The sequence below is a fragment of the Microtus pennsylvanicus genome, chromosome 5, assembly GCF_037038515.1.
Source record: "Microtus pennsylvanicus isolate mMicPen1 chromosome 5, mMicPen1.hap1, whole genome shotgun sequence".
Lineage (NCBI taxonomy): Eukaryota > Metazoa > Chordata > Mammalia > Rodentia > Cricetidae > Microtus > Microtus pennsylvanicus.
The window spans coordinates 92,215,417-92,241,144 of NC_134583.1; the positions used below are offsets into that span (position 1 = coordinate 92,215,417).

At 48.9% G+C, this 25,728-nt stretch overlaps 1 protein-coding gene across 1 annotated transcript in view; it reads right to left on the reverse strand.

Moving 5' to 3' along the window:
* Positions 1-22,878, reverse strand: part of Fads2 (fatty acid desaturase 2) — a 39,833-nt gene extending 16,955 nt beyond the window's left edge. Inside the window, exons 1-5 of the mRNA XM_075973465.1 lie at positions 22,261-22,878; positions 12,556-12,666; positions 9,188-9,385; positions 8,980-9,081; positions 3,205-3,330 (exon numbers count right to left, since the gene is read on the reverse strand). Coding sequence (XP_075829580.1) covers positions 3,205-3,330; positions 8,980-9,081; positions 9,188-9,385; positions 12,556-12,666; positions 22,261-22,467 — 744 coding nt within the window. The 5' untranslated portion in view covers positions 22,468-22,878. The remainder of the gene's footprint in view (positions 1-3,204; positions 3,331-8,979; positions 9,082-9,187; positions 9,386-12,555; positions 12,667-22,260) is intronic.
* Between the last annotated feature and the right edge of the window lie 2,850 nt (positions 22,879-25,728).

Below are 25,728 nucleotides of genomic sequence, written 5' to 3' on the forward strand. Positions count from 1 at the left end.
CTTTCCAGGAGAGACACTGAATGCACACCGCACCAAACAAACCAAGGATAAATAAATAAATAAATACGAGCAGGTGGTGCAAGAGTGCTCTTCATATTTCAGTGACTCAAATGCCCTTGTGGCTAATCTGCTCTGGTCATCTACATCTGACGTAAAGGCCTTGGCAGGTATCAGCTTTAGAGTCTGGGATGGGATGGAGGCTTAAGGCCCTGAAGCATAGCCCTGTGTGGCTCTGTTGAACCCATGTGCTGGACTTGCGGTCACCCCAAGTAGAGACCAGGATTCCCTTTAGGCAATTGTGAGCACTTGTACACAATTCAACCAGAAACCCAGGAAATGTGGTGTTTCCCTTGTAAACACCTGAACGCCTGAGAGAGGCTTTCCACGGACACTGTGGTGCTGGCCTCCATTTTCAAATGCCAATGCCCACAGGACAAGCCGACTCCCACGACCTCCCTCCCACAGTCAGCGGCATTTGAGAAGTGAGATGGGCCGGAACTCACCAGCTACAGTGCAGCTGATCTGCAGAGGTGGTGATCCTGGCTTTCCTTTGTTTGTCAGGAACTTGGGACTATGTGTGAGAAGAGCTAACGGCTTTACCGCAGATGTTAAGGAAGACTTTGTCCTCACTATCAGGAGACCTCAGAGCAATCAGCTCTACTATCCAAACACTTTTAACCAAAGGCTAACAGGCCATATCCTGAAGCAAAGACAGGTGTTGGGCAGAATGAAATCCCTGCCTTGCCACAGTTCGGAACTGTGGCTGATGTCCTGTGCATCTTGGGTCAAACAGGAATATAAATCAGAACTGAGGGGGAGAGGCTCTCTCGTCTATGTTATGAGCCTTGGATACCAACACAGCTAGGATACTCCTTCTTCTATGACTCTGCTTACTGAGGGTAAGTTTGTATTCTCCCATAACTGCCTACTGAGGGCTCTGTTCTGCCCAGCACTGCCATTTCCCATCACAATGTTGGGATTGAACCAAGGCCTTGAGCGTTTCAGGCAAGGTCTCTCTGCCACTGAGCTACACCCACTGCTTGACTTGTGCCCACCCTCTGTGTATCTCCAAGATACAAACATGGATAGATTTTTCCCACTTCCTTCCTTCCTTCTTGTAAATTAAACCCTACTCTACTTTTTAAAAATTATAGAACAATCACCCCCCTTTTAAAAGACACTTCTTGCTATGTAGACCTGTCTGGCCTCAAATTCACAGTATTTCCCCTATCTTATTATCCTGCTGTCTGAGATTAGAGGCATACACCACCACGCCTAGATTGAGCACATTCTTTAAAAGCATCAAGGGTGCCTTATTTTACTTCTCTATGTAATGTGTTTGGATATTTTGCCTGAGTGTCTGTGCATTACTTGCATGCCTGAAGAGGCCAGAAAGAGTGTCAGATCCTCTGAGACTAGAGTTACTGATAGGTGTGAGCTGCCATGTGCAGGTGTTGGGAGCCAAGCCTGGGTCCTCTAAAAACACAGCCAGTATTCTTAACTGTTGAGTCACCTCTCCAGCCCTATTTCATTTTTTAAAAATTAGCATTCTTTAAACTTTTCCCCCATTTATGTATATGTGTGCGTGCGCACGCATGCCACAGTGCATAGTGCATGTGCAGAGGTCAGAGGTCAATTTAAAGATTTAATTCTCTCCTTCCATCATCATGTGGGCCTCAGGGATCAAGCTCAGATTAGCAGGCGTGGCAGCCAGCATCTTTACCAACAGAACCACCGCACTAGCCCTTTGGTTTGTTCTCGACAAAAGTCTCATTATCTGGACCAAGTTAAGCTAGAATTTGAAATCCTCCTGCCTCTATTTCCAGAGTTCTGAGTTCTGGACTTATCACCATTCCTGGTTGGGTGTGTCTTTAGTGAAAGAAAGTTAAGCGGCTGGGGATGCAGAATCAGAGGAGAAAACTAAAGCGTTCAATGGTAGAACACGTGCTTAACAGTGTGAGGCCCCGAGTTTGAACCCCAGCACTTACCCCAAAGAGGGAAATTAGGATCAGTAGCACAAAAATTTCTCATACGAAACAATACGCATCCTGCTAGAATATGGAAATGGAACAGAGAGGTACACGGTCCCCAAGAGTGAGACCAATCCCCTTGCACTCCTAGAACACAGTAAAGCAGGGAGCTGCAGAAGAGAAGGCCTACGTTATTCCCGTTTTGTTTCTAAAGAAAGAGGTAGATGCATGGTATGGCAGTTTGGATAGGAACGGTCCCCACAGACAGGAAGTGGCACTATTAGGAAGCAGTGTGGCCTCATTGGAGGAAGTATGTCATTGGAGGCAGGTTCTGAGGTCTCAGAAGCACAGGTCAGTTTACTTCCTGTTGCCTGCGGATCAAGATAGAGAACTCTCAGCTCCTCCAGCACCATGTCTGCTTGCAGGCTGCCATGCTTCTCGCCACGCTGATCATGGACGAAACCTCCGAAGGTGTAAGCCAACCCCAATGAAACGTCTTCCTTTCTCCCTTCACAGCAATAGAAACCCTAACGAAGACAGATGTTCATATACAGACAGAAGACGTTGAGGGCTGGAGACAAGGTTAGTAGCAGGCACTTACAAAGCTATCTAGCTTCTCACTAACAGTGGTTATTATTAGGTCCATAAACTTGAGGCCAAGAGGTAATAAAGATAAAACACCGAATATACATTGCTATACTGTTTCAGTATTTATACCAAGTATGTCCTATATTTATAATAAAAAAATAAAATGATAGTAAAATAAGTGTGAGCAAATAGAAGGAAGTGTCCTAGCAAAGATCTGAAGGCTTATCCTGGACTAACTGGTGAAAGACCAGACCCTCTGACACTTCCTGTCTTCTGTCTGAGCCTTGCTTTCCCATCTACTGTTAAGGGTGGCTTGAACAGGCTGCTGTTCTCCAGATAACGCTTCCTGCACACGGACTGGCTCACTGGACCATCATGGAGGCCTAGGATTCTGCCTTCTTGAAAAACTTGACCCAGTTTCCTGTGGGCAGAAGGGACGAATGCACTGAGCCTACTCATGAGGTTCTGTGTCCAGTTCTCTCAAGAAAGGCCATTCTACGAAGCCTGTAGCTGGGCTAACTCGGGGCAAACAGGAAAGGGTTCTGAGCAGCAGAAGGTGCGGATGTCCCGGCTGAATGCTGACCCTACAGGACTCCTTTTTTCCTCCCATGACACCTCCTAACCAAAGCCATCCCCTCACTCATACCTCAAGGGGCTGCCACTCGCCAAGGACAAACAGGTGCCGGCTCTTTATGTCTGGATCCTTGTGAAAGATGTTGGGCTTGGCATGGTGCTGGAAGTGTCGATGGTTCCACCAGTTGGCGGAGGCACCCTGTAAGCAGAGAGGAGTGAGGTGAGCCACGAAGGTCAATGACTGGCTTCTCCATCACAGATGGGGATCATACCTGGAGTCCCTGGAAATCAGATGATAGCCCTGCCACTTCTGAGAGAGAGAGAGAGAGAGAGAGAGAGAGAGAGAGAGAGAGAGAGAGAGAGATTGATTCAATAACAACCATGACAGAAACGAGTCAAATGTCCACGAAGCGGAACTGCAACGTGATACCCATATAACAGGATGGTTTAGCTAAACCACGAGAAGGAATGGCAGCCAGTAGCATGGCTCAGTGACTGAAGGTGCCTTCCCCAAAGCCTGAGGACCCGAGTTTGATCTCTGGGACTCGTATGGTAGAAGGAGAGAACCACTCTTCGAAGTCATTTCTGACTTCTGCATATATGCTGCGCTGCCCCCTCCCCAGTTAATAAATTCAGAAATAAATGAAAAGAATGGACCACTAACACATGATATAAGCACGGGTGATCCCAGAACTACCGAGTGAAAAAAAAACCCCAAAACCAAAATTCCCACAGTTCATAATCTCACTGACGTGAAGCTCAGTGGAAGAAAGCTGATGGCTAACCAGGGATGGGAGCGAGCAGCGATGAGGAAACAGGGTTGGGATACTGGAGGGTGGCGGGAGATTGTGGGGGCTTATTCAGTGGGTGATGAAGATGCTCTACAATTGTACGCGAGATATATAATCTTTGAATGCTCCCTCAATCCCAGCAAATGGCTCTCTGTGTGTATTATATCTCAAAACCACTATTTATCTAAACTTTTCCCATGGGTCAAAGGCTTCCATGTAACACCTGAAACAAAAGGAAACACTTGAAGGTCTAGGCACAGGCAGCCGTTTTCTGACCGGACACAGACAGAATGGGCAAGTGTGGAGGCACCGAACTGAAACAATTGCTAGTGATGAGACGGGAAGGGAGTCAAGCTTTGCCAACTATTCATCCGACAGGGGAGGAATGCAGAACAAGGTTACAACAGGAGACGCCAAGAGAATAAATAATCCATTCAATGAGTAGACCGATGAATTGATGATGATTATGCCTGAAAAGTGAGTACAAATGGCTAGTCTATGACGAAAGACATGGTCCTTGGCAACAAAGGAGATGCGAATCACCACGCTGAGACTGCATCGTCCCAGTTCAAACAGGCACCACTGAGAAAACGAGCAAAAAATGCTGCTGAAGAAGCGTGTGTGTGCGTGGTGTGTGTGTGTGTGTGTGTGTGTGTGGTGTGTGTGTGTGGTGTGTGTGGTGTATATGGTGTGTGTGTGTGTGCGCGTGGTGTGTGTGTGTGGTGTGTGTGTGGTGTGTGTTTGTGTAGTGTGTGTGGTATGTGTGTGGTGTGTGTGGTATGTGTATGGTTTGTGTGTGTGGTGTGTGTGTGGTGTGTGTGTAGTGTGTGTGTGTGTGTTTGGGGGTACTGATTCAGCGCTGGTGGGAAAGTGGATGAGTCCAGCTACTACGGAAAACAGTATAAACATTCCTCAATAAACAAAGCCAAAAACTATTACATGACCCAACTCTACCACTCTTGGGATAGATAAGAGACAGACTGTCAGACAGCACATGATACTCCTGATCACTGAAGCTCTACGAAGGACGGCCAACTCTCCTGGACAAGGTGGCTCGCACCTGTAATCCCAGCACTTGCGAGGTAGAGGCAAGAGGATGAGGAGTTCAAGGTCAGCTTCAGCTAGGCTGGAGACCAGCCTGGGCCACCTGTGACATGACATAAATAAATAAATAAATGAATAATAAAATCTGAGTGTGGAATCTGCCCAGGCACCTTTCAGTGGATGAACAAGTGAAGGAAACAAGGTATATAGACAACAGAATATGATTCAGCCATGACATTATGACATTTGCAGAAAAGGAACAGAACTGGAGATCACGTTAAGAGAAATAAGCCTGACTCAGACAAAAGCCACACATTTTCTCTTAGATATGGACTCTAGATTTAAAGATGAAGACACGAAGGTAGAAGTGAGATCATCTGGAAAGGAGAGGGAACCAGCATTGAGGGGAGAAGGCAGCAAGGGGGGTGGTAAAGGAAGAATGTGAACAAGTATTCTTGTACAATTGGGTGAAAATGTCCTAGTGAAATCTTAAATTTCCAACAAACTGTATAAGCTGAAAAAAATTAATATAAGTCTACAAAAAATATAAAGGCAATTGAGTATGGGGGGGGGGAATCCCAAGTTTTCTCAGGATGGGAATGTATCTATCTCAGTTGCCTGTCATGAGTCCCTTTCAGTGAACACTGACTGACATCCAGGAGGAGCCAACATTTAGATGGCACCCTAGTCCCACAACAGTGGAAGCACAGAAAGGGGACTTATGTATTTATTTGAATGCCACAGGTTGCGATGGCACCAGTTCTTAAAGCCTTCTTCAGGTGTGTCATTCAACAAACTTGCCAGGTGGCCCAAGTAAAACACAGGTCTTTTCTGTCCCTTCAGGAGCAGGTAAAACGTTGACCCATAGATGGCTCTGTGCTTTGGTAGGGTCTGACCATCTGCAAAAAGTCTATTTGCTCCACACAAGTCTCTCACTTGGAGAAGTGAGAGTTTCAGATACAAATACGGCTTCTGAACACTGACAGCAAGGGTGGTAACAACGAGGAACAGCCGCGGCCTTTGCAGTGACCTCAGGCTCCGGCAGGCAGCAGGCTTCGAAACCCATCCCAGCAAAAAGCGGCACAGCGGAGTGGGAAAGCTCCCAGGTTTAAGGAGCCAAATGACGCGCATTCACATCGGAAGCCGAAAGGAACAAAATTCCCAAGAGAAGCAGCGCATGGAAAAGGCCCTGACACGAGACACCTAGGAGCAAGGACTGTAAGAATCTGGCTTCAGCTGACAGCGCACCGACCTAGAGATATCTGTGGAGCGAGGAGTGAGAGTCATCGAGGCTGCGCACACTCCCTCCCTGGACTTGGGACCAGGCACCATATTTCAACTTTTCATGCTAGCAGCCCTGCTTTGGTCTCTCCGATTCTTCACCAGGCAAAGCTCTACTTATCCTTCAGCAATTCCTCCTCTACGGGACAGAGAAGCAGCATCTGTCTGAGGATTCCATGTTTTCAGAATAAGGGGCGATTGGTGTCTGCTCCAAGGCAGCTGCTGGACTGGGCCAGGGGCGGGGAGGGGGGTAGGCAGTGGTGAACCAAGAGGCGACAGGCTTATCTGAGGCCGGGCTGTCCTCAGACCTCCTTGGCCTCCCGAGTACTAGGACTAGGTCATAGGATGCACACCACACTTCAGCACAAGAACAGCCTGCAGGGCTGGGTCATCGGATCAACAGCCTGGGGCAGAAGTTTTTCTTTTGCCAGTGTGCACTCTGGCAACTGCATCTATAATACGTTCAGAATCTACTTTGGTGCTCGTCTTGCTTTCAAGTGAGAAATTCTGAGCTTGAGACACTTAAAAAGTTGTAGCTTGGTGGCAGAGCAGTTTCCTACCTAGCATGTGCAAGGCCCTGGGTTCAATCCCCAGCACCACAAAGTTTTTTTCTTAACAAAGGAAAGGCATAGCTGATTTTGTTTTGATAAAAATAAAATACTTCTATTTAAAATAATTTTAACAGACTATTTTATGTTTTAGCGTTCTGTGGTTAAAGGCTTTATCATTTAAAAAGTGATATATTAGCCAGACTTGGTAGCATGTGCCTTTAATGCCAGAACTCAGGAGATAGAGGCAGGTGGACTTCCATGAATTTGAGGCCAGTCTGATCTATATGGGGAATAATAGCTCAATCAGGGCTACATAGTGAGACCATGTCTAAAATAAAGGGGAGAGAGAGAGAGAGAGAGAGAGAGAGAGAGAGAGAGAGAGAGAGAGAGAGAGAGGGAGGAGAGAGAGAGAACACCACCACACCCAATTTATATGGTGCTGGGGATGAAGCCATTGCTTCAAGATGCTCAGCTAACATTCTACCAGCTGAGTTATATTCCCAGCCCCCAGAGTTCCAATTTCAGAAGCAAATGCTCTATAGAGAAGCCAGCCCTCTGCCCTGCCTTTGTCTGATGCAAGAGCTGTGTTTCAAGCTGTCCTTCAAGGACTCCAAGGCCTTGAGGCAGGAAAGGCCCTCAGGACCAGAACCTGGAAATAGGACACAGTCCATCTTTGTTCGTGGCATGGGGAGAACAGGAGCAGTGGGTAAAATGTTTCTTTCCTACACAGAGGAGGATTTTGCAAAATAAAACAAAGGCCTTGTGTGGACACCCTCCTGAGGTTCTGGGAAGAGTCTGGTTCCCAGCCCTTCGAGGCTCAGGGCCAGGCAAACTGCTAGCTGGGGAACTGCTGAGCAGATTATTGCTGGCTCACTCACAATCCAGCCCAATAGCAAATCAAGAGCGTAGTGGGGTCATGGCCAGAGAGCAGAGATACTTAACCTGGGCACAGGGCTCCTCCGCAGCTGAAGACAGGAGGGTAGAAGTCTTGGGGACCTAGCTTTTCTGAGGAAGCAATGAGATGCTATTGGGATGGACCAACTATGGGAGGCAGTGGGGTTTGTTTGAGAGAGTATGTTATGGTTTGAGCCTGGCACAGCTCCATGAACTTGCCGGCTGAACCCTCAGTCCCATGCCAATGGCACAATTTTAGTAGTCAGGAGGAACCTGAGGAGATGGAAGAAGTAGATCAATGGAAGGGGACACAACTTTGGAAGGCTTGTCTGGTGCCTTTCTTCCTCACAGTCTTCTTCCTGCTTGCCTTGAGTTAAGTAGCTTCTACCAGCGGCTTCTGCCTCACCATGGGCCCAGAACTGACAGAGCTGAGGGCTGTGGAGTGTCACTTCTGAAAGCACAAACACTGAAAGAAGTGCCCCCTCTCCTACAGTGTGCATCTTGTTACAGCGATGAGTACAGATGACAAGAAATGAGTTCCCAAACAGGCGGCACCTGTCAGATCAGCTCAAGCTCACTGGCAAGCTTAGCTTTGTAGAATCAACTCCTCTCCCGTGGGGCACGGCCCCATCCGGAGCAGAACCAACTCACTGTCTCCATTTTAAACAACTTCAGTCCTTTAGATTGGTTAAGTATTAAACAGTTTGATATCACTCGCTCAGGACTTATCTAAAAATGACACTAGAGGTGATTTGCAATTCCTGATTTACAACGGCTTTTGATTGTGTGGCATCCAGCCACAGATCATTAAACAACTAACACCCTGCACGGCCCTCCATGGCTAAGCAGTGAGGTTTGGCGGACGAGGGGAATTACCTGTGTGTCTAACTTGGGATATTTTCCATTCACAGAGAATTGATCTCATAGGGTGATCACCAGGCTGCTGATAGTCCCCTCTACTCTCCAGTCTCCCCCAATTTCAATGTGCGTGCACATGAAGCTACATGTTTGAGGGGAGGCTCCGCGCACGTGGAGGCTGGGCAGTTTTAGGTGGCATCCTCAGAAACACTGTTCACCTCCTCTGAGACAGAGTCTTGCACTGGCTTGGAGCTCAGCATGTAGATCACACTGCCTGGCCAGTGGGTCCTAGGATCCCTCCTGTCTCTGCCTCCCTAGCGCTGGGATTACAAGAACGCGACACCATAATCAGCATTTTTACATGTGTTCTGGGTATCAAACTCGGGTCTTCCCAGGTGATTTCCTCACCGAGTCATCGCCTTTACTTACCTTTAAGTGGCCGATGACGAACTTGTGGACAATGTGGTTCCATATGGATTTCTTATAGACAGAAAGGTGGCCATAATCATGTTGCAGCCATCCAGCTTGGGCCTGGGGAAAGAGGACTGTGGATGTCATTGCAGCATCAGCAAACAGTCACGAGGGATCTGAAGGGTGGGAATGTTCAGATCGTGGTCAAGAGGGTGTCAGGCCTCACCTGAGAGGTAGTGAGGATGAAGGAGGTGATAAGGGTAGGAATCCAGCCGTTGCCAAAGTGTGAGAGGGTGAGCCAGGCGATGCTTTCCATGACGATGATGTGGCACAGGAGGAGAAAGAAGAACAGGTGGTTGGTTTTGAACAGGTTCATGTCCTCGGCAGTCTTCTTCAGGGCCCGGAAGTCCTCGGTGATCTGGGACTGTTAAGCGAGGACACAGAAAGGAGTAGCCACTAGACCCACCAGGAAAACAGGCATTCAAGCACGGGACACACTAGAGTTGTGGTAAGCACCTTGAACCTTGTGTGATCCCAGCCACCCAATCCAGCAACAGCCACTATTACTAAAGATTATGTCACAGCTGGGTAAGAGGCAGAAGACAAAGTTGGACTCAAAAGATTGTGCTTTTAATCATACTAAGTGAATTAAGCCAGTCTCAGAAAGACAAATATTTTTTTTTTTTTGAAAGACAAATATTTTGTGCTTGCTCAGTTCTCTCGTGGATTTTATAGGTAGATAACATCTTATATGTACAAATGACACTGAACTAGAAATAAAGCTTTACGGGAACAAGAGGGATTAATAGGGCTGGAACGATGGCTCAGCAGTTAAGAGCACTGGCTGCTCTTCCACAGGACCAGGGTTCGATTCCTGGCATCCAATTGGTGGCTCTCAACTGTCTGTAACTCCAGCCCTAGGGACATCCCACAGCCTCTTCTGGCCTCCAGGGGTACTGCATGCACATGATGACATAAACGCAGCAGAACATTCAAACACATAAAATCAAAATAAAGGTTTTAAAAAATTAAGGGACTAAAGAAGGTAGAAGGAGGGGTTTGGGAGGGGAGTTGGATATGGGACAGCATGCTCCAAGGACACTGTATGTGGGTAAAAATGGCCTCCTATAACCCCGCGTAATAATAATAACAACAATCACCAATAGTAAGCAGCTGTAACTCCAAACCAATGCTCTCAGAGGCGTTATTCACAACAGGCAAAAAACAGAAACAGGAGCTGGAGAAATGGCTCAGTGGTTAAGAGTGTAGCTCTCACAGACGACTGGAGTTCTGTTTCCAGCATCCATGTAGGGCCCCTCACAGCTGCCTGTTCTCACAGCTCCCGGGGATCTGATGCCCTCTTTGGGCCTCTATAGGCATTCACATGTACACACACACACGCACACACGCACACACTTTTTTAAAAGTAGAAAGAATCCAAATATCCAGTGATGAACGAGGAGCTAAGTTCCAGGTATAGCTATCCTTCTGACATTGCAACACAATGTTGTCATCTACAAAGTCTGTACTTGAGAACTTTTTCTAATTCAAGTTACACACACACACACACACTGTAATGCTTTACGTAAGTTTATAATTTTGTGTTAGCCTGCAGGTTGAGTACACATGATTATGTTCTGGACTGCTCAGCCTTAAAAGCAAAAGAAAATTTGGCACATTGCTACAATGTGTACTATAACAAATGAAGTTTATGCCAAATGAAACAGGACAGTTATAAAAGGACAGATGTTTGCATTAAAATGTTATAATGAAGCCTATTATTCTGTACATTCAATATATACTAGTTGCCAGATGTGACAGCCCACACCTGTAATCCCAGCACTTGAGAGGGGGGCAAAGCAGGAGGATAGGGAGCTCAAGGCTACATCAGACCCTATGTCAAAACAATAAAGAAAACAAAATCAATGAAAATATATACTAATACAACTCTGTTTTGTTGTTGACAGGGTTTCTGTGTGGCTTTGGAGCCTGTCCTGGAACTCACTCAGTAGACCAGGCTGGCCTTGAACTCACAGAGATCCACCTGCCTCTGCCTCCCAAGTGCTGGGATTAAAGGCGTGTGCAGCCACCACCCAGTTTACCCCAATCCAATTTTGTAAAGGACAAATTACAGCATGAGGTGCCTGGAGGGGTCAAATGCTTTAGAGACAGGGGACTGGTGTTTGTGAGGGACTGCAGGGAGTGGGGGGCTATTGTGAAGGTCATAGAATGCCTGGTGGAGACGACGTTGAACGTCCTAGAACTGGATGGCGAGGGTAGCTTTACAACAGTGCAATTGCTCTACACATCACTGACCGCTACGCCCCAGAAGAGAGCACCTGCATCTTTCACTACCTGACTCTGTGCAGGTACAGGATGGCTCCTGCTTATGAGCACTGAGGATGCCAGAGAAGCCACAGTGAGTGTGGAGCATAGGGGCCAGGGAGGCAGAGAGTCCTCTATGGAGGACCAACCAAGAATCCAGGTCAGGAAAGAGCCTGTGTCCTGCCAGGCTTTGCTGGGGCCCTGAGGTAGAGGCTAGGAAAGAATCACTCCAGCCCAGGAAGGGAGCAGAAGGGGCCAGCCTCGTCTGGTTTCCCTCAAGAAACGTCTCTGCCCTGGATGGCAGTTGGAGATGCCATCTCCTTAGGACAGGCACAGCTGTTGGTGGCCAGCCCTCTCCTGCTGGCACCAAGGCCACACGTAGTATGCCTGTTGAAGGGATACTCTGAGATCATGGTGTGCCTCTGAGGACCTGAACCAGCCGACCCTACAAGATGCCAGGCCAACAGGCTCAGGACACAGGGATGGGTCCCCTCAGCCCCACTTAGGGCTAGGGGAAGCCTAGGCTCCATAGGGGACTCTAGTAGAGGAAGGTGAGGATTGAGGGGAGAACAAGGAACCCTCAAGGGGTAGGGAAACTCTGAAACATGCTGCTCTACACAGTTCCATCACACACGCATGCCAGGTCTGGTCTATAAGCTGCTTCACCACCCAACACTCAGTTGGTGAGGCCAGGGGAGTTCTTTTTACATACTGTCATTTGAAGTCCGGCACTCAGCAGGGCATCAGACTCAGTGACTGAAGCCCAGCACTCAGTGGGGCATCAGACTCCATGACTTAAAGCCCAGCACTCAGTGGGGGCATCTGACTCAATGACTTAAAGCCCAGCGCTCGGTGGGGCATCAGACTCAATGACTTAAAGCCCAGCGCTCGGTGGGGCCTCTGACTCAGTGACAAAGGAGTAAATGACGGTTAGTCTTTCTCAAAGTGACTCGTTCCACTTCATTAGCTGATACTGTCTCACCATTTCTGCCCTTTCTGACATAGTCGCGTACCAAACCAACACCTGGCAGCTTGGTTGAAACAAGGGGCAAAGAGACCAGCGGGGAGAGAGGGGATGCCATTAACTGTCACCCAACCAGAGACTCCCAGGGGACACTCTAAGGTCCTCCCTGACCTACAGTGCTCAGGGTGTCCTGGACAGGCTGGAAGACTCTCCTGCCGCGGCCCTGACAGTGGGGTCCTGGGGAGAAAGGACTCTCACCCCTGCCGTTCATCGGCCTCGTCCACCTCCCACCAAGTCCCACTTACACTCTTGCCGCGGTCCAGGCTGGGCTCCTCTGGGGCCAGCTCACCAATCAGCAAGGGCTTCAAGAACTTGCCCACGAAGTCGAGGTCCAGGTGGAAGGCACGAAAGGCATCCTAGAAAGCAGAGAAGCAGCCGGTAAAGCTGAGCCCCAACCATCTGCAGGAAGGATGGTGCTGAGCAGCATCTCCGCCCAGACCCAGTGGTAAGGGCTCACTCCAGACTCAGCCCCCGGAAACATTCCCATTACAGGTCTCCAACAGCAAACAGGAACCATCCCGAGCTTCTGCACTGGCACCAGGCCTGCTGAGCTGGCCAAGGGTCTATGGACAGACAAGACTTCAGGGAGATGTAGCAGGTAGGCACCGGACTCCGAGAAGACAGTCCTGGCCCGCTCCTGTGCTGAGTGTCTTCCACAAAGTACACCACCCACCACTCCGGAGATCTCCTTATTCACATGGTCACAATTACCAGTGAAGGAAGAAGACCCAAGGTGGGGGTTTAACTCAGTGATAAAAATGCCTGCCCAACATGATCAAGGCCCTCAGCTGGATCCCTAACATTCTGAAAATGTGCTTAGATGATATTCAACAGTAACAGGAAGAAAGATAACATGAAGCCATGTAAAATAATTCTTGAAAACCCTGCCACAGGTTTGGGGAAACTAAACTATTGCTAAAGGCATAGGTTAGGGGCTGGAGAGATGGCTCAGTGGTTTAGAGCACTGGCTGCTCTTCCAAAGGTCCTGAGTTCAATTCCCAGCAACCACGTGGTGGTTCACAACCATCTGTAATGAGATCTGGCACCCTCCTCTGGCGTGTGGGCTTACATGGAGGCAGAATTTTGCATACATAATAAATAAATAAATAAATCTTGAAAAAAAATAAAGGCATAGGTTATGCCTTGTTTTATGTTCATTAGCTTGCAAATTCCTCTAACGTTACTATTATGTTCTGCATTTTAACCTTTCTTGTTCCGAAGATGAAGTAAAAATATGATTAATTCTGGCAACATTAGAAAATGCGCAGAAGAATGAAGGAGGCAACTCATCACCATGTGGGAAGTGTTTCTACCAGCTTTTTTTCCACAGACAATAAATGACAAAGATCATCTCCACAAAATCATGCATCTCTCCTGGAGGTGAGTCTGCTCCAGATGATGCCCCAGGGTGTGTAACTGGATGCTCCGGATGCTCCAAGGTGTGTAACTGGATGCTCCCTCCAGTTTCACGTTTATCCTGCTTCCCACCACTCATTCAAATTGAGGCACTGCAGGATTGAGTTGAACAAGCCATATGAAATCAACATAGTGAGGCAGGGAGACGTAAGTGTGGGACAATGGTCTAAATGGAGACATCATATGAACCACATGACACACACGGACCACAGGCTTTCACTAGAAAGGCTCCTGTTTGGAAGGAAAACAGATGTTACACAAGACTTTTAGGAGGCAGATGTGAAAACAAAAGTGGGCATTGAGTTTTTGATCCAGTGGGGATTATTAACTTTTCAAGGCAGGGTTTCGTGCCATCCAGGTTGGCCTTTAAGCTCCTATGTAGCCAAAGATAACCTTTATCTTCCTGCTTTAATCTCCCAAGTGTTGGGACACAGGCTTGTGCCGCCGTGCCTGGTTTATGCAATGCTTGGGCCTGAATCCAGCAACATGCTAGGCAAACAAAGACGAACCTCAGCTCCTGCCTCTAATTATTTCTGCGAATGTGACAGCAGAATTATGATTTCAGATAACATCCTCATGCTTGGGAGAGGATGCTCAAGGACTTGGGGGCACGTTATAGGATTCTGCAACATTCTTGCTGCTTTACTTCTAAAATTTCTTTACATTTATTTATTTTATGTGAATGAGTATTTTGCCTGCATATAGGGATGTATATTATGTGTGTTCCTGGAACCCAAGAAAGTCAGAAGAGAGCACTGGATCCCTTGAAACTGGAGTTACAGAGGGTTGTTAGCTGTGGACGCTGGGAAATGAACCCAGTCCTCTGAAACAGCAGTGTTCTTAACCAGTGGGCATCTCTCCAGCCTGTTTTACTTCGTATTTTTTTTAATATGTGTTTACTTGTGTGCATACCCAGCAGATGTGGAAGTCAGAGGACAATGTTTGCATTGCCCATTTTCTCCATCCACCATGTGGGTTTCAGGGACTGAACTCAGGTCACCAGGTTTGGAGGCAAGTGCACTAACTGAAGATTCGTCTTGCCCACCCCATTGGCTCTTTTGACAGTGTATCACGTGGCACAAACTGGCCTCAAACTTGTGTAGCCAAGATTGGCCTGGAATCCTTATCCTCTTGCCCCTACCTTCTGAGCACTGGGATTAAGGCATGCACCACCATACCTGGCTTTGATACAACTTAATTTGTCTACACATAAGGAGAAAGCAATGGAGTCAAACGTGACTATTGGTGACTCTCGGCTTAGAGGAGGCAGTTTTCTTCAGCTTTCAGCCTCTGCCTTTAGAAAGAGGGCCAAATCAGTAATCCCAGCAAGGCCATCATGTGACCACAAAATAAGATTTTGTTCAAGAGAACAACGAGCAGCATTTAAAAACAAACAAAATAAACCTCCCCTACCTGAAGGGGAAGTCAAGGGATCAGATCAAAACCAAGGGTCTTTCAAAGAGAGAAGCCTGCTCTCAGGAGCCTCAGGCAGGCAGTGAAAAGGGTGGACCAATTCCGCTAGCCTCAGGCTTCTCTACAAGAAATAAAAGCAAACAAACAAAAACAAAACTAGACAGACTCTCAAAAAGAAAGACTAGCACGCCAGGCGGTGGTGGCGCGTGCCTTTAATCCCAGAGGCAGGCGGATCTCTGGGAGTTCGAGGCCAGCCTGGTCTACAAGAGCTAGTTCTGGGACAGGCCCCAAAGCTACAGAGAAACCCTGTCTCGAAAAACCAAAAAAATAAAAAAAAATAAAAAGAAATAAAGAAAGACCAGCAAGAGTTGCCAAAGTCAAGGTGTGGACCTGGGTCTCCTCACAAAAGACAAGAAGTCCCCAATAAGATGCCTCTCCACTGGTTAAAAGGTAAAGTTTGGTGGCTAGCAAGTGCCTTCATTCACCTCAGCCCCTCCTGCCCCCACACACCACCCCCTCCATCGGTGCAAATGACAACCCTGTCTTAACCTTGGTTCCTCCTTAGCCATTTGCACAGGGCTCTGGGACAACCTAAGCACCCTGAAATTAGGTGAGGGACATTAGCCACATGCCAAGAAATAAGTCAGGGCCTTCAGCGCCTCAAAGCTCCCAGGCAGTGAGGTCCTGAATACTGGGGAGCGAAGCCAGACTGCAGTCTAGATCACCTGCCTCCAGGAACGCCCCTTACCAGCTCAAAAAATGAGTACCCCGTGGGACCAGCACACTGTTCTGGCCAGCACAGCAGTCTCTAGAGCACATCAAGTTCCTTCCCACACTCATGCAGGAGCTGGAGCACCTGCTTCAGCGTTACCTGTCAGAAACTCTCCCCAGTGACACATCAGAAAACAGGCTTCTCTGTTTCCTTTCCTTCATACCCACGTCAGCGTCACCAACTGAAGGGCTGGGGATTAAGTGCTTGCCACACAAGTATGAGCATAGGAACCCCCAGCACTCACATTACATGCAAACTACACCAGCGCTGAGAAGATGGAGACAAGAGATTCCCACAGCAACATTCTACCTCAGTAAATAAAGTGGACAATAATAGCGGAAAAGTACCTGATATCAGCTCTGGCCTTCACGAGCACACACACACACCTCACATGCCTATATATATGTATGTATATTCATACACATACATACGTACATAAACTGCAGATAAAGCTCAGCTGGGACAGTGGTTGCCTAGTGTGCACAAGGCCCTGGGTTCAATCCCCAGCATGGCACAAACGAGATGTGGAAACAGAAGTTTAAGCTGTGGAGACAAAAGTTCAAGCTGCTTTCGGTTACAAGGTGAGTTTGAAGCTAGCCTGAAGTACATAAAATCCTCAAAAAACAAACACACAAAATTGTGTGGCATGTTCACTGTAAAGCCTGTCACCTACAGGAGAAAGAGCCACATCTAGCCTGTTGTGACCGCCACCATACACCTGCTTCACAAGAGAGCTCTCAAGGCTTGAAGAACTCCAGTGTCCAGTGGCTGTGAACCCTCTATTCCAGGATGAGCTTCCACCCTGTAGTCCAGGGTAGACTCTGTCCTCTGTCCGGTTTTTTTTTTCCTTTGGTTTTTCGAGACGGTTTCTCTGTGGCTTTGGAGCCTGTCCTGGAACTAGCTCTTGTAGACCAGGCTGGTCTCAAACTCACAGAGATCCACCTGCCTCTGCCTCCCGAGTGCTGGGATTAAAGGCGTGCGCCACCATCGCCCGGCTGTCTTTTATATATATATATATATATATATATATATATATATATATATATATATATATATAACCCAATAGATACTTCTGAAACACGGGAGCTTTTCATCATTTTAGGCACTCACACCATCGGGCTGGTCTAGCTGTCATTTCATAAGCTAGGAGCAGAGTCACATGGGTGACCGGAGTCACTGTCCACTGTCCACTGAGAGGCAGATCTTTTTGTAGACATTTGTTTGTGCGGTACTAAGAATGAAACTCAGGCTAAATACATTACCGAGTGACATCCTAGCCTTTCGGGTCTTGCTTTATTGATGAGACGAGGCCTAGGCTGGTGACCTCACTTGTCCACAGTCATACTCAGGAGTTGGCTGGACAAAGCCTGGGCTAGGACTGACTGTTGATCCTTCTACTGTTAGGACAAAGTCTTCTTTGGGAACTGATCTCTTCAGACGTCTCTGCTTCAAGGGGCTATAGATGTGCCTTGAACACTATGGTTCCCAACAGTTGACTGGTTAGAGGAACGTCAAGTTGCAGAGCGGGCCACAGTGCAAGGCAAGACCAGCCAACCCAAATGATGAGTTTGGAACCAGGGTTAGAAGCGGGCTCTCTCCTTCTCTGACAGGGAGAGAAGCCAAGTCTTTCTAGGAAGCAGGCCAAGACTCTGGGAAGGTGAAAACGTGGCACTCAGGTGCAGAGGAGGCCTGCACGGGCACCTGGTGGGCTCAGAGGCCCAGATCCTTAGGCTCTGCGCTTGCCGATTGTCTGCTCTTCCTCCTTCTGCAGCCATCCAGCTGCCTTCTATAGGCACGGCCTCTGCCCCTGCCACCTCCGGGCAGAACTCACTGCTCTTGTCCTCACACCCTGCTGAAGCTCCCCAAGCCTGTTTCTGACTGTGCCCAGGCTCTTCTGCACAGGACAGCTAAATATGGCATCTTTCCACATCCATGAATTGAGTCCAGGATTTGATAAGTACAGGCTCAATAAGTAAGGCACACAGTGTTCTTCGACGACTGTGCAAGGCAGGAGGGACCCTGGAGTTCACAGGCAGAGATTTAAAAAGATGGCAGACACCAGGGATATTGGTTTCTGTCTTCTTTTCTGCAGCACATAGGTGCAGGCAGGGCACAAAGTCCACTGGTCTTGTCCCCTCCAAGGAGAAGAGGATGAATAGGTAGGCAGCATGAGCAGGGCCCATGAGTCCCTGGTGAGAGAATATCTGGTAACACAAGATGTGTGGACTTCCCTGGCTGCACAAGAAATAAGTCCCCACAGAGATAGAGCGGGTATGGAGGTGTGATGCCATTTCCCCCCTTTTCATTTATGTGTGCCTATGCTTTTGCATGTGTGCATGTACAGACGTGTGCACGCAGGTGGAGGCCCAAGGTCAATGTTGAGAATCATCCTCAATTGCTCTTCCACTTTATTCACCAAACCAGGGCTTTGCAATCAGACTCAGAGTACATTGGCATGGTTGGTCTCGCCAGCTAGCTTGCTCTGGGGAATCCCATCCCTTCTGCATTCAGAGGCTAGAGTTACAAATCAGCTGCCACCCACACCTGGTATTTATGTGGGTTCTGGGATCCAAGCTTCATTCTCACTATTGGGCAGCAAGCATTTTAACTACTAAGCCATCTCCCCAAATTGTATTTGTATTTTATTAGAACCACTACAAGGGAATGCTGGGGGTAGATATGGAGTCTTCCTCCAACCAAACGGCTCCTACTCAGCTAAGGAGAAAAGCTGCCCTCCAGGCCTAGAAACTCCCAATTTAGGTTCTCTTTTCTATAGCCTGGTGCTCCTGCCCTGTCTACAGAGGCACAATTCCATTTTGACAAGAGCAATATAGATAGGAAAGGCTGAAAGACGGAACCCACCTGTGGTCCCCTTTGCCTTCCTTTGACTCTAAGAGGTAAGTAAGCAAGGCAGACAGGCCAAAAAGCATAGATGGAGAGGTGAGTGTCTGGACATGGAGCACCTAGGTTCAAGCCCAGCCTGAGAAAGAGAAAAAAAGAGACACAAATCCAGTGGGTGCAGGCCATGTCTGTGAATTATTCATCTTTGCACTGAGGCCCTGCTCAGAGCCCAGTTCGGAACCATGGAGACGCTGCTCAATGAATGTTTGATGAGCTCCTGCTGAAAACACTCGCATGGGGCATGGGAGACAGCTCTTCATGTCTACACCAAATCTAAAACAGGAGAAGTTCTGGGGGACCAGCAGGAAATGACCAAAAACATAGAAAGGAGGGGGAAGGAGAGAGAGCAGAAGGTAAGGCTGGAGGGCTTGGTGCCAGAAGATGCTGGCTAGGGCTGACCACCACCTAAGCTGGGTTTCTGAGACTCAGGACGGCAGCAGGACTTACCACAGGCCAGTGGCAGGGCTGACCTGAGAATTAAATGAGATAATATTCCAATGGGTTTGTGAACTGCAAAAATTACATTGTTTTTAGTCACAGAATCTCACTATGGTACCCAGGCTGGCCTCAAAATTTGGGTTCAAGTGATCCTCTTGCTTCAGCCTTCTGAGTAGCTGGGGCTCTGGGCACATGCCACTAAGTGACTTTTTAAAAATGTATCTGTTTTATGTTCCTTGGTGTTTTACCTGCATGTATGTCTGTGTGAAGGTGTCAGACCCCCTGGAACTAGAGTTACAGACAGGTGTGAGCAGCCATGTGCTAGGAATTGAACCCGGGACCTATGGAAGAGAAGTCAGTACTCTTAACCACTGAGCCATCTCTCCAGACCCATACTAAGTGACTTTTACTAGAACAAGTGAGGCCAGGGTCTGACTACAGAAGGACCAAGTGGCGAGTGCTCCATCCTTCTAGGGAAGAAGTGAGCACTTCTGAGGTGTTTCCTCAGAAACAGAAAACTTTCCACTGGATACCTAGATTATACTCAGTCTGGCTTCCTTGACTTCTGTACTCACTCCCCTTCCATCCCAGGTCAAGACATCACAGATAGATATCCTCAGGCCTGGGCCAAACCTCAGTGTGTCAGGTCATTCCCCCTCAAGCTCTCGGAAAGAAGGCAAGGCCCCTAAGGGCAAAGGGGCAAAGCTACTTCCAAAACAGCCTGGAGTAGTTTTCCAACCTGATCTCAGACAGTTTAAAAAGAAAAAAAAAAAGAAAAGAAGAAGAAGGCTGGGGGATGCCAAAGAAAACACCACTGCTTCCCTAGCTCTCCTCCAACTCTGTCTCCAGGGAGTGTGTTTTGTGCCCCCAAAAATCTTATCTAGGAAGACAGTAAACCTTGATGCTGTGACATCAAATGAGCTTGCTTCAATTTACTTTGTTTCCTTCTCCATTTCCCTAGTTGTCGCATTCCTTTTGCTTGTCTCTTAGCTTCCCATTGTGTCCATCCGCTGCTCACTGCTGACGACAAGCGTTATCCTCCACCGGGGTGGGGGTGGAGGTAAAGATAGGGGTCTCTCCACCCGAAGACACTATGCATGCATGGGGCACGTCCCATTACTGTATCTGAAGCCTACACTGAGTACCACCTTACCTTTCCTATCATGGGACGATTAACATCCCAGAGACCAGACTCACAATCAATGAAAATGACACAGAAAACAGTGAAGTCGGCAGCGAACTGCAAGTAAGGTTTTTCGCACGCAGGAACAAGACACTCAGGTATCTGATGGCTTAGGTCTGAGAACAGACATTTAGAAGAAGCCAGGTCAGGTAAAACACACTAAGAACTTCCAAAACAAGGATGAAACATGTCTGATTTCTTAAGTAAACTAGAAAGTTCAAGGCTGTTGTTCGATTGAGCTTCCACACAAGAAGCTCATGAGATGTAATAAGCAGGTCAAATCTATCACATTCATCGACTTACTTTTTAGGGCACGTTTTGAGGAGAGCCTGGGAAGGGAAAGAGCCTTTTACATTCACCTACAGAATCACGCACAGACTAGCACCATGAAACAGTGGAAAGACCTCCACCTACGTACGAGCTGGGACATCTTCTCACTGGGAAACCAAGGTCTTTGGTGTGGAAAGGTCCAAGCTAGGACACTGGAGGAGTGTGAAAATCTTACACCAACCTAAACTGTGATTAGCATCACCAGTCCCATGCTTAAGCAGAGTTCACAATCAAGGGAAATAGGCTTTAAATACTGTGAATATGGCCAGTCAAGCCTCAGTCTTGAGGAAGATTGTATCCTGTTCACCAAAGTCTCCAGTCCATTGATTAAAGGATGGCTACCTCGGCTGATCTCAAAGAGAAGAAAAGAGGCAGAAGTTACGAATTGAAACTAACAAACTTGCACACAAACAGGTCAGCACCCTGGGCTTTCAGTGGACCGTGAGTTCTGAGTTTATCCCTCTTCTCACCTCTTCCCACTCATCTTTCCCAAGATCTGTCCAGCCTCGATCTTTTCCTCTGCCTTCAGTTCACCATCACTGCCAAAAACACCCCATCTTCCTCCTTGACATTGCTTGTCCTCTTACCCACCCGACTACACAATCCTTGACAGTTGGGGGTGGGGTTCTATGAAACTGCTGAGCTACACATTAGGTGTGCATAAGAAGGGCAGTCTTGGTTCCAGAGAGGCCCCTGAGATTCCAACGACCTCCAGGAGTGCAAGAAGAAAGGGCGATCCTGACAGGATTTAAAAACAGGAGACTATTGAGTTGAATGTCCGAGAGTAACCCCAGAGGCAGATGGACCTGTTGCTAAGCCAGTCTTGGTGCTACCAAATTCACCTTCTAGACATCCTCTGGACTTGGACTTTGCAAAAGCCAATCCATTCGCCTTCCATCAATTACCCACCCGGTTTCCCAGATGCCTGGCACTTGGAGTGAGTCGGGATAATCCTCGGGAGCGTGGGAACCTGAGCTACTAGGCAGTCTCTGTCGGGCAGCCATTGTGGACTTTCTCAGACAGGAGTCCAAGCAGGAGCAAGTCCTGGCTGGGAACCAGCTTTCCTTCTCCGCCCCCCAGGTCTGGCAGGAGAGACCCACATATGGCTGCCCGCTCTCAGGCGCCCAAGGGTGGCCATTTTCCACATGGGGAGCGCCAAAGCACGAAGGCCGGATCGCCCCCTTGGGAGAGTCCCTGGCTCCGGCTGGACCGGCGCGCGGTATGCACTTGTGAACATGCACCGGGCACAGTTTGCCACTGATGGGACATCCACAGAGGCGCTAAGGCCGCGGTCCAAAAGGCTTGGCCCAAGTATGCCCCGCTGGCCCAGAGAAGGACGAGTCCAGGCGCCAGATGAGAGCAGTAGGTACACTTTCTTGCCCTCCTGGATGTCCTGCGCTCCATTCACAACTGGAGATCTGTTTGGCGCCCAGGAAACCAGGGTTCCTGACACCGGCCTGCAGTGGACAAGGGTGGCTGGCACCCCCATACCCTTACCGTAGCATCTTCTCCTGAATAGTGTCCGATGACTCTGTGGCCCCCCGGGTGCCGCTGGGACCATTTGGAGACATTGTAGACCTTGCGGTCGATGACGAGCCACCGGTCGGTGCGCAGGTTGTGCTTCTGAATCTCCTCCCAGCGGAAGGTGGGCATCGGAGTCTTGCACTCCGTGCTCCCCTCACCCTGGTTACCTCCCTTCCCCATGCTAACTGTCCGCCCTGATGCCCCGTGCGCTAGGGTCTCAGAGCGCCCGCGGCTGGCTGAGCCAACTGTCCCTCTCCCGGCCACAGTGTGCGGTCGGCGCCCTCCTCGCTTTCGGCTTTTGTCTTCTACTCCTCCTCCCACCGCGCCTCCTCCCCTCGCCTTCGCTCCTCCTCGCCTTCACTGGCTAGTCAGTATCCCTGCCTTCCCTCTGGAGTACCCCTAGCTTCTCAGTGCCCCCCAGCGGTCCCCTTCCCCCGCCTCACCCTCGGCCCTCCTGTTATGGACTTTTGCCTCTGGTGAAAACTCCAGGGTAGCTCAGGGCCTCGACACCTCCTCCACCCTCCAGCCCTCAAGCACCCCTCCCCGCGCCCCGGGCTCTGCATCCTCCAGAGTTCCCCGCCACCCGGGTTTCCACAGTGATCAGCAGAGCGCCTGCACCAATCAGAGCTCGTCGCCCCTCCTGCCATTGGCCCAGGAGGATCTTTCGAAGGCCAGCGGGCTGGAGCCGCGGGTCCCAGGCTCCCCCTCTCTTGCGCCCGCCCGCAAGGAGGCAAGCCCTGCTGGGAGGCCGGCGACGTGTCCGACCTCCTCCCTTCGCTGGCTAGAGTGGGGAAAGCCGGAATAGAGCTCAGTGGAGCTAGGAGGGCGAACAGGGGCGGAGGCTGGGCTTTTCTTTGCGCGCTTCAAAGCGCGGGCGCCCACAGCCCGCGCTCCGGGGACTTGCACCTGATGCCTGCACAAAGGAGGCACAACGGCTGTGGTGAGCACCGCACGGCCTCCGGCTGGACTGTTAGGTGAAATCTTTCTGGCTAGCTGGAATTGAGATTCCGGTATTGTCTGCGCGATTCACATTGTCTGTTACTCCTTCGAGAAAGGAGCCTGAAGCGGGTCTCTGTTTAACCAGGGCTCTGAATTTTTTCATTAGACCATTTTAGAAAAGAACCATGGAGCCTCTACTTTCTTCCTCGTGCTAAATGTGGCGGGAGTGGCCAGTGGGGAGGATGCCAGGATGAACTGGACACCGTTCTTGTCTTGGACTAAGAGCACACAGCCTGGTTGGAAAACATGAAAACAGTAAAAGCCCACGATTGATTCGGCAGTAGTGTACCGACTGCAGGAGGGAAAGACACTGATACCAAAGGAGTAAGGAGAGGGGCCCTATTCACTAAAGTTTCACCACAATCCTATGAGATTGTTGTAGCTAACTTCAAAGTGAAGAGCCCGAGGTTAAGAAAGGTAAAAAAAAAAAGGGGGGGTCAAAACACACATGGTTAACTTTGCTTTGCCCCTTCCAGACTTAGGGCTTCCTTGCTCCTTATTACCCTGTTACAAAAGGAAATACTTGTGCAAAGGTTGATGCCATTTCCACAGTCCCTTCCATAGCATCCCCTTCTCATCCGGTGCTGGCGTCTATTAGGACCACCCTTTCTTTACTCCACAAACTTCAGACTCAGGGAGTGTGAGGCTTGCTCAGCTTAGAGGAGGGGGAAACAGACAAAGACCCGCCTAAAAGATAAGAGAGAACGAAGTAGGTGTGGTGGTCCTGTCCAGGAAGTCAACAGTCTGAAGCCTGAGGCAAGGCATTATCGTGAGTTCAAGGCTGGCCTGGGCTGCCATCAGGCTCTTGCAACTGGAGGGAGGCAGGAATATTAATAGGGAGCAAGACTGGCTTTTATGCTTGTTAAAAATTTAATGTAATAGAGTCGAGAAACCTTTTTTCTAAAGATGGATTGCCACAATATGCAGATAACTTTAATGAAAATTTCTTAAGAGTTGTGAAGCTCCGCAGGATGAATGAGAGTTGAACGGGAGCCCCAGTACATGTCTCACAGCAGAACCTTCGAAGACTGAAGAGAGCACAAGTGAGGAGGCCCCAAGAATGAGTCACAGTCCACTCCAAATGGAGGCAGAATAAAGGAATAGAGGGCTCAGGGAATACAGGGCTGACGGTGGGGAGAGTTCAAGTTGGGAGCGTTCCCTCACGTCCGCGGAGAGACCAGGACTGAAGCCTTCACGGCCGGGGGCTGTGAAGAGTGCTAGGAATTCATCAGTCAAGGGTGTGCTCAGATCGACCGCGTCTGTGGTATGCAAAAAGAATGTCAAGGCTTGGGGCTGTAGCTGAGCCAGAAGAATACTCATCCAACACGCTTTAGGCCCTGACTGAGGTTTCCGATGCGGAAGCACACACTTGTAATTGTGGCCTTCAAGAGGTAAAGGCAGGACGATTCAAAGTTTAAGTTTATCCTTGCTACAGATTGAGCTCAAGGCCAACTCTTTGAGGCCCTTTGGACAAAGGGAGGGAGGAAAGGAGGGCTGAAAAGATGACTGGGGCTTAAGCACATGTGCTGTGTTTTCAGAGGACCCAAGTTTGATTTCAAGCACCCATGTTGGCTGGGTGGTGGTGTGCCTATAATTCCTTCCACCTCCAGGAGATTCAACACCCTCTTCTGGCATCCTTGGGTACCTGTACGCACATGCACACACCCACACATAATTAAAGTAGTTTTTATGTTTTTGTTTTGAGAGAGAGAGAGAGAGAGAGAGAGAGAGAGAGAGAGAGAGAGAGGAAGGAAGGAAGGGAGGAAGGAAGGAAGGAAGGAAGGAAGGAAGGAAGGAAGGAAGGAAGGAAGGAAAATCCAGAGGTGGCTTGGGACTGGAAAGGGATGCAGGCAAGTCAAGAGTCAAGGAAAACAACAGGGTAAGCTAAACGATCTTGGGGGAGAGGTCAGGAGGTCTGGGTTAGGCAATGGCTATAGGAGGCTGGTCCCACACCAGATATGGCCTGACACTCTCTTCTCTGCCTGATTGCCTCTTCTGCTAGGATGGGCTGGTGAAGCTGTTTACTTAGAGATACCGGATACCTTACAGTATCCAGCCCACGGTAGAACCACCTAGGAGAAGGGGCTATCTCAGATACAGAGACGCAGTTCCTTTGGCTTTTGCCTGTGCCTCCGATTCTGGCACACTGCACTCCCACCAGCACCAAGAAATGCAGCTTGCTGAGACCCAACCAGGGCATCATTGTGATTATTGATCTTTATCAGAAACAAGAGATCAGTGTGGGTGGCAGGTATTCCAGACCCTTGCAGCATGCCAAATGGGTAAAAGGCCAGGCCAAATCCTCACATGTGTGGAGAGATATGTCCTGTAGGGATGGTGCTCTCACATAGGGTGCTCCTGAGTTGGGGAAAACAGTTTTCTATCTTGCCCTGCATGGAGACTTTGGTAGCTGCTGAAGATGGCTGCTCCATAGTCTAGTTA